General features: G+C 39.2%; 1 protein-coding gene across 1 annotated transcript in view; it reads right to left on the bottom strand.

The window, feature by feature from the left end:
* Positions 1 to 4,889: 4,889 nt before the first annotated feature.
* Positions 4,890 to 9,509, bottom strand: part of SSR3 (signal sequence receptor, gamma (translocon-associated protein gamma)) — a 10,708-nt gene continuing 6,088 nt past the window's right edge. The window contains exons 4-5 of the mRNA XM_015565598.1: positions 6,454 to 6,585; positions 4,890 to 5,509 (exon numbers count right to left, since the gene is read on the bottom strand). Of these exons, the coding sequence (XP_015421084.1) occupies positions 5,443 to 5,509; positions 6,454 to 6,585 (199 nt within the window). The 3' untranslated portion in view covers positions 4,890 to 5,442. The remainder of the gene's footprint in view (positions 5,510 to 6,453; positions 6,586 to 9,509) is intronic.

The following is a 9,509-nucleotide window of genomic DNA, read 5'->3' as shown; positions in this document are numbered from 1 at the left end:
AATATGCAAATTAACCCTCACACCCTCACAAGATGGCTGCCTACGACCAGGCCAGCAGGGGGGTTAGTGAGGGATGACCAAACAACTGAATAAGCAGGCTGTGTGGGGCAACCACGCTGGCAGGGAGGCCGTGAGGGGCAACCAGGCCGGCAGGGGGGCCAGTTGGGGGTAACCAGGCCAGCAGGGGGGGAGTTAGGGGCGATCAGGCCGGCACGTAGAGGCAGTTAGGGGCAACCAGGCAGGCAGGCAGGTGAGCGATTAGGAGCCAACAGTCCAGGATTGTGAGAGGGATGTCCCGGATTGGTGAGGTTGCAGGCTGGGCTGAGGGGACCGCCCCCCCCTCCCCGTGCATGAATTTTGTGCACCGAGCCTCTAGTGTATATATATATCCAGATCCAAAAAACAGGCAGTAAGACTCATTTAAAAAAATGATGTTGGCAGGTAAGCTACACTGAATGATACCTAGCAGAAATAGCAGTGATCAAGATTTGAACTGCAATTCATACTTTTCTTATTAATGGAGCAAATGATTAGCTACTAAAGATATCATTTCTCATTTGGTTTTAGAAATACTTCACACTAAAGGTTAAAGCTTCTCAAACTCATTTAACACATTGTTTGCGGGTAGTTTTTATCGCGCGCTAACAGGTGGCGTGGGCCATTTTTGCTAATTTTTTGCGCAAATGGCAATGTTCAGTAAAATTACGATAACTTTAGTTTACGTATTTATATGTTACCCGCATTCTACCGCTAGTCTATAAAAAACGTATTAATACGTGTCCCACACTCTACTACACTGGTAGACCGTATAAATACGTAAAACGTGTAAACACATTTCCCGCACACAATGTGTTAAAAGAGCCTGCAAATTAAACGAAATAAGCCTGTCAGAGAAAGACAAGTATCACATGATCTCATTCATATGTGGAATCTAATGAACAAAATAAACTGATGAACAAAACAGATCGAGACACAGAAGCATGGAACAGACTGTCAAATCTCAAAAGAGAAGGTGGGGCTGGGGGAAGGATGGGAAGAGATTAACCAGGGAACTTACATGCACTGGTTATATGAACTTACATGCATAACCCATGAACAGACAATAGTGTGGTGAAGGCCAGGAGGGGGTTGCAGATATGGGGTAGATGGGGTCAATGGGAAAAAAGGGGGACATCTGTAATACTTGCAACAATAAAGATTAATTTTAAAAACCAACAACAAATATAACATTATTGCTTGTAGAAACAGCTAACTTTTTTTAAATACAGGTCATCTGCCATGGCAAATATCTAGATAAGAAATATATTTCAGCCCTAACCAGTTTGGCTCAGTGGATAGAATGTTGGCCTGCGGACTGAAAGGTCCCAGGTTCAATTCCAGTCAAGGGCATGTACCTTGGTTGCAGGCACATCCCCAGTGGGCTGTGTACAGGAGGCAGCTGATTGATGTTTCTCTCTCATCGATGCTTCTGACTCTCTATCCTTCTCCCTTCCTCTCTGTAAAAAATCAATAAAATATATATTTTTTAAAAGAAATATATTTCATAATTATATCCTTAAGAAAAATTTCCATGCACTCTCATTTTATTTTCTATTTTGGAAAGAATTCCTTGGGAGAGAACATACCATTCCTAAGAGTAACCTGGGTAGCAGCCATCCACATAATAAAATCTCAGCCAAGGGAAATGAAAACTAGAAGCCCTGTGCCTGACTTCTCACTTTAAGAACTGTCACTTCATCTTAACAGTGTGCCAAGGGTGTTCAGATAGATAGCAGGCCATCTTCAAGATCATCCTTCTTTGGCAAATGAGGAAACCAAGCCTGGAAAGATGGAGGGATTTGCCCAAACTCACACTGCTGGTTGATGGCAGAACCAGGCAAGTTATTTTGTTCAGTGTTGTTTTAGGTACAATTTTCTTTTTTAGCTTTAAAGCTTTGTAAAGAAGGAACTGTGTGTGAATTTTTACGGTAAAAAAACAAAACCTTGGGTATGAAGCCGAATTCAGAATCAGTTAAGATGGAAAGGTCAAAGAAGTGATACAAGTAAAACTCATGAAGGCCAGTAAGTAGTCTCTAACCACCTCCATGAAAATTTAAACCAACCACTTAAAAACCACTCCTAATCTTCAATTAATTTCCCTACTTGGGAGTCCAAGCAGGCAAAAGATAACCCCTTCTAGCCCAAATTGGTTCTCTCAATATATGTACATGCCTATGTATATCCTTCCATTGTCTCCAGAAGCAGCATAACTGGCACAAATACTGAAAACACAGAAACAAGGCGGGCAGGATAGCACAGCAGGCACATGCTGGCAAAGAGGCCTGACATTGTGCTCTGTAATGTAACTGCACTGTGCCTGTCACTGCCACACAAAGATCGGAACAGTGACCACAAAAACGCATTTACACGTGTAGGAAATTTAAATGGTGGGTAATGTAAGATAACGTACTAAAGATAATGTACTCAGCCACATGGTTCTTATCAAGAGTCTAGGGAAAGTATAAATTTTAAAAAGCAAAGTTTAATGATAGTTAGCGAGACCTTTTACAAGAATTTGATATGAATCCAACCTCCACATTTCAGTTAACTTTAAAACTTGTTTCAAATTATTCTTTCCAAATTAGAATAATTTATACAATAGAACAACCAGTACATTTTTACTGGCTAAGAATAATTTCAAGTCAAGATTTTTATTAAGTTGTAAATGAAGAAACTAAAAATAGGGAAATGTAAAATGTCCCAAAAGTTTAAGCCTCTAGTTATCACAAGGGGTGTGAAAAAAGGGATTTAATCACTTTATATCCCAATTACAACAGAACCCTTTATTTTACTGGATCTGAGGGTCCTTTGAGATAAAAAATTCTACAGCAAGTTTTTACTAAGTAACCCAGATTTATTAGCCATTGTAATTCTATATGCCACATGGCTGCCATTTCAAATGATGGAGACAGGACTGGGGAATTTGCAAGAGCAGAGTATTGATAACCTGCATGAAACTGTGGAACTGTGAGTACATCTATAAACTCGTGCACAGAAATTTATCTAGTATAGAAAGCTCAAAATCATCAGGATGAAAAACAAGGTGCTGTAGGAAAAAGTTCAAACCAAAATCAAATTTTGCTTACTTAAGTTTCTACAAATTATTCAGTTTATTAATTCAAGAGCAACTCTTTAAAGAATACTAAGCTGATGCCCCTATTTCACCACCCCATTTCAACTACATTGCCTTATTCCAATAGTGGCAATTCTTCCCCCATCTATACAGGCACTGCCATCTAGTGGTGATTTTTTACCTCCAATTTAAAAAGATACTTGGCCCAGCTCTGGTAACAAATGGTAAATGCTGATGGTTTGTCAAAGAGGCATTTTGTCAAGTGAAGTAAATGTATTTGGTATATAAACTCCATGCCACTTGTCAAATTACTTACTGGTTACTTATAAACAGGAAAAAACAAACAAAAAAACAAACAAAACCAGGTTAAAATATAAAAATAAAGCTAACCACTATGCAGTGAATCTCTTCTGGCATCCCCATTTACTATGTATTATCCAGTGATGACACATGAATAACGCACCAAAGAAAAGAACTGCAAACTTCCAGAAGCAATGACGAACTGTAATCCTCAGACGGTAATGATGGTCTGGGTCACTGTGCAAGTGTATTCCTCCCTGTGTTCCTTCCAAGTCCTTGGATGTGGCCTACAGAAACATCTAAGAGCATGGAAGTAAACAATGAACTCCCAATAAATACCTTTCTGTACAGTTATAAATAAAACAGCAAGTACTATTTACAACATTCATCTTAATTTATAAGTGGAAACTAAAGATTAAAGTTAGGATTAGGAATATATTTCCTTTAAGGTACTATTATAAGAAACTAGTGGCCCAGTGCACGAAATTCACGCACATTAAAAGGGAATTAGAGGAAATATTTTAATATTGATATTCACGTCTCCTGGTCCGGCGCTTGGCGAGGAGGCAGCTTCTTGTCCCCGGCCAGGCGCCGGCTGAGAGGCAGCCCCACCCACGCCTGGCGCAAGTCCCTGCCCACCCACGCCTGCCTCGCACGCAGCCTCCTGCTATTCGGTCGTTACGGTGTCACGGCGTGATGACCATTTGCATATTAGCCTTTTATTATGATGATGATTACTGGATGTGGTCAAAGCTAATAGGAATATGAAACCACTACTATCTCCTAGGACTCCACAACCTTTCAGTGATATAGGTTCAAGAGCTTCCCAAACTTTTTAAAATCATGGCACACACATAAAATCATACTAGTAATATCTATACACACACTGGTTAAAAAATGCAAGAGATTGCTCTCAGCTGGACCCCCAAGGACTGAAAAAAGCAGTATTTTATTCCCAATCAATGGGAACCTGTGGTCTAAAGGTCAAATTTATGAACGTATGAATGGGAAAATAATGACAAGCACTAACATCACTTTAATCCTTGGAATGCTCTTAGAATTCTGGAGCTAAAATCACAAAAATTACTTTGGTCTTTTACATCCATATTCAGGAGAGAGGTTCTCTCTCTCACCCAACACTCCTCCAGGGACAGAGACCCCCACTCTAAGAAATCCATGATGCCAGTCTTTCAACAAGTCAAACTAACATGGAGGGTCAAATTGGCATCTCCGGCTACCCAAGGCCAAAGCTGTACAGCTGAGCAGTGTGCTTTAACCCCACAGGACAACTCTCAATTGCCAGAGCACTATTCTTATTTTTTCCTTTATGTTTTCCCATCACCATGTATCCTTCCCATACCCTCAACCGTCTCCACCCTCCCTCCCTCCTGGGTACTATTTTTAGGTTATTACCTTGGCTGCCTTTCTTCCATTTTTTGTGGGTTTTTTTTTAAAAAAGGAAGAAATTTTCCACAAGTTTCTTTTCCCCAAATTGGAGAAACCATGTTTTCAACTTTTATTGAGTTATTTCAAATTACATATTCAGAGATTTGTAAACATGCATTCAATCCCACCCCCCAGGCAGGGGAAAAGGGAGGAAAGAGGATTCACTCTGATATTAATGGTTCAAAAAAAGCTGTAATATTGTGCTTGGAACACACAGAACCAGCTATTAACTTCTTGCTACTCTAACAAATACTAACAGTTCAGTCCAGGTTACTGTGACCTCTGACAGATCAAGGAAACAAGTTATTTTCTCCTCTTGTGATTGTAGCACATTGCCAGACACATTTGCCTTTTTAATAAATGCCCTGGTACTCTGAGTTTCCTTTCCAATTCATGTACTTTCAACAGTTTGTCAAAAAAGAGCCAATAAACAAATACTGAATTACATTTTGTTGGGTCTTTCAAACCCTCAAGCTCCAGACTATAAAAACATCTTGTGTGTCTCCCACCCCGACCACCCGGCTTCTTTTCCATACACCACAGACCACCCATAGATACAAAGCCAAGGGTGAAGCTGACACGGTCTATTTGGAGCCAGTAGACAGGAGGGCGATGAGACCTGATGAAGCACTTATGGACAGAATATAGTTCCTGTAAAAATTTAATGTTAAGGAAAAATTAAGAACCCAAAATTAATTTTCAACAAAACAAAACAAGTCCATCTCTTTGGAATATACTGCTTCCCTCCTGACACTCTGCCTAATGACAATGCTATGTGGTCCCATTGTCTGTAAACGCAATTTACAAGACACAAGACTATAAAGAATATTCACAGGAAATTTAAAAACACTTGAGACAGAAACCTAGAATACATGACCACAAAGAAAACACTCAAATTCCATTTAACCTTCAGAAGAGCTGATCAAAGACCATGAGGAAGAAGAAGAGATGTCTTGTCCTTTCTCCCCTCTCCATCAGGGTACTGGCCACAGTGGGCCTATAAAAGTAAGGAGGTTCTGAAAGTTTGCAGCTACTCTTGGCCTTAGGACTGGTCTGTTTGGGACAAACCACTCCTCCAGAAGATACAAGTTGAAGAGTGTCACATTTTATTCCATCAAAATCTCCAACTGTTAAAAATTTGGCTGCACATTCCTGGATAAAAGCTTTAATAAATTATCTTAGCACCTTTAATAAATTAAGAAAGCTCAATTTAAGAGCAGCTTGAAACACTGTTAAAATATTATGAAATGTGCCTATTTAAACTGGCTATCCACCCAATCCCAAAGTCCAAAATATCATTAGACACATGGCTTACATCAAGAGCTATCAAAGAAAGCAAGTTTGCTTTTCTTCCTTGGAACTCTTTTTTAAGTAGGTGGGTATACATAATCATATATGTGAGACTATTTATAGTTACTTGCCATGAAGTCATAAACTTGAAAGAATTTTACATCAAACCAAAAGCCCTTATTTTAAATGTTCAAAAACGTGCCCAAGGTCACAGTGCTATTTAATAAACTGACTCCCTATATGAAACCAAAAGAAACTACTATTTCTAGATTTCTGAAAAACATAATCAATCTTTAAAAGGATACACTGTGGGGTTGAAGTTCTTCAGTATAAAGAAGGATGCAACAATGACCAAGACCAGGAATAGGGTGTTGTTATAGAAGATGGAAAATGTTGTAGCTTCATAATCAGCAACTTCATTCTTCTTCCACAAGATTCTGTAGACAAAGAAACAAGTGAACTGAGTTTATAAATAGGTTTTAAAAATTTTAAATACCACATGGCTCTAGTTCATTGTAAAGTAAGTTTTTCCACCCAGTTGGTGTGGCTCAGTGGTTGAGCTTTGATCTATGTATGAACCAGGAGGTCACGATTTAATTCCCAGTCAGATGCCCTCCATGGATCCTATGGACAACACTATGGCTAATGTCACTGGAAGCTGCCATGTTTTGTTCACTAAATCTTCTAATGTAAATTCAACAAGCATAAAGGAGCTAAATGAAGAGTATTAGCACCTTATCTCCATCATAAGAAATTTGCAATCCCTAACATATATGCCATGTTTCCTTAATTCTATGGATATCATTAACGTAATAGATCTCCAATTTACTATAAGTTTGGAAGAAGTGAAGGATATTATATTCAATGCAGCTATCAACTATAAAACAGCTCCTGATTTCAAAGAAGTTTAAATGTAAATGTAAAAAACATATGACTTGGAATGGGAGGAGATACATTATACCATTCTAGCACTAACTGCTCAAAGAAAACACCAGCTCAGAAAGATGCATAGACCCAACATGGTTTAATGCACAGAACAACTGCCTCTGATTTTAAGACTCTGGCACAAGACCCAATAAAGACAGGGTCCTTAAAAAGGCTACTAGCATGCCTTTACTATGGATTAATTATCCCCCCTCCATCACAGTACTTCTCCCCAACTCCCTGCCATGCCCTGAATCAGAAACATCTTCCAAACAGCCTTGATGAAAGAAATAGCTCAATCCTTCAGGTTACCCCAGCTCCCAAAATCAGTGTGCATTACATCCATGTATATAGTCAGGACTGCATGACAGCTTTTAGAACATTTTCTAGTCTACACATATCCTGGTTCATTTTGAAAAAATTTAGGACTCCCAAGTGGCCTCACTAGCAATGGTTCCGCCAAAGCTTCCCTGTTAGGAAATCTAGTTTGAGAGCGCACTTTCCAAGGAATCTTTTTTCCAAGGAGCACTTTCTACAACAAGAGAAAAGTTGACACCAAACTCAACAACGATTACAATCAGATCATGGTAAATGACAGATCATTGGTAAGTCAGGGAGAAATAACACTCACACCCTGGGGCAAATATTAATAAATCTGATCACCTCTGCTAATTTCAACCTTGAATGGATGGCAGTACAGTTTCAAAGTGCCATATACTCTAAATGACTATAGATGGAGCTTTGACAGATATGCATCACTGCAAAGAGGTGCTGATAAGCCTTCTCTTAAATCAAATCCTTCCTTTGAAGAAAAATATTAGATTATAAATGGTCCCAGTTATCAGAGTGAGTTATGAATATAGACCTGGGTACAACTATCCAGTGTGGCTTTTGTGAGAGGAATACAAAACAAATAACAGCACAAATTTTTACTGATAACAATAGAAATTTTACACTCTTCTGACACTCTGCATTTTATGTCTCAATGAAACTTCATTCTCCTTTGAAGTATCTGGTCCAGCCAATGGCACTGAGGTTTCATTTCCAATTCCAACTCTGACTCATTAGTAGTGATTAATTGAATACCACTTGCTGAGAAAAATTCCAAGACACATCCCAAGATCAAGAACAAGTGCAGACCAAATCAGGCAAGTCTGCTGTGGGCATATGAGACTCACTTACTATCTGGTATAACTAATCACCTGAAACCTACAAGAGCTATAACAAGCATTTTAAAACTGGTTAATTATGATAAGCACTCAGTTTAATAACTATTAGTATAATAAATATCATAATTCAATAAAAGGGTTTTTAAAAAGTGTTCTAAATTCTCTAACCTCCATCTCTTTGCAAAAATTTGCATTCAGAAAGCTATGCATCTAGCCTGGCCAGTATGGCTAGTGGTCGAGTGTTAACCCATGAACCAAGAGATCACCGGTTCAATTCCCAGTCAGAGCACTGGGTTTCAGGCTCGATCCCCAGCAGGGGGTGTGCAGGAGACAGCCTACTGATGATGTTTTTCTCTCATTGATGTTTCTAACTCTATCCCTCTCCCTTGCTCTCTTTAAAAATCAATAAAAACATTTAAAAAAAAAAAGGCTATGCAGCTAGAACTCATTAAAGCTATTCTCTGGAAAAAAAAAAAAAGGCCCTCATTGTCATGACTTTAGTACTGTGCCTTCAGTTTTATAAAAGATCCATAGGAGACAACCACTTCAATATTTGGTGCCTTTCCAAAACCACTGTAGAAAACACTGTTCATTAAGTTACTCAGTGTCCCTTAAATAAGGATCCACTTGATAAAGTCCTTCCAGATTCCGTGCCAGGAAAGTTTCTTTTCAGGAGGACTGGCACACTGCTTCTCGTCGGACAATGAAAGCAGCATGACCTCAGATGCTTCCCGACACTTGGACGCTCAGAGCTAAGTTTAGTGCTCAACTGCTGTAACTATGAGGTCCCTGTTCATCCACTTTTTCTTACTTTTAAATGGTTTCTGATCTTTTAAAATTGCACTGCTTTGTTTTACACACACTTGCATATTGCAAGTCCCCACAAAGTCTTCCTGGAGCAAAGTGGGATAAAAATGCCATTTCACAAACCACTTTGAGATACTAAAATTTAAGGTCCATGAAAACAACCTCAATCCATGACTCTATTCAACCAGCTGGCAGCTCTGAAGCACAAGTCTACTCAATCGTTCAGAGACTTCTGCTGCTCAGATGTTAGACTGTCTATTAACCCCTTCCAGAGCAGATGACAGGAAAAATGGGGATGGGGGCCAGGACTAACAAATGTGGCACAGGACTGTGCAACAGGAGACAAACAGTTTTTTTCTTTTTCCCAAAGCAGATAACTCAGACCGGAAGCTCAGTAACAGAAATACCACCACCTAAAAATGCTAACACATAACACAATGTAAACTTTTCAGAGCTGGGTG

Source organism: Myotis davidii, unplaced genomic scaffold (assembly GCF_000327345.1).
Source record: "Myotis davidii unplaced genomic scaffold, ASM32734v1 scaffold570, whole genome shotgun sequence".
Classification (NCBI taxonomy): Eukaryota; Metazoa; Chordata; class Mammalia; order Chiroptera; family Vespertilionidae; genus Myotis; species Myotis davidii.
Note: the sequence above shows the minus strand (reverse complement) of the source record. Positions and strands in the feature narration are given on the sequence as shown.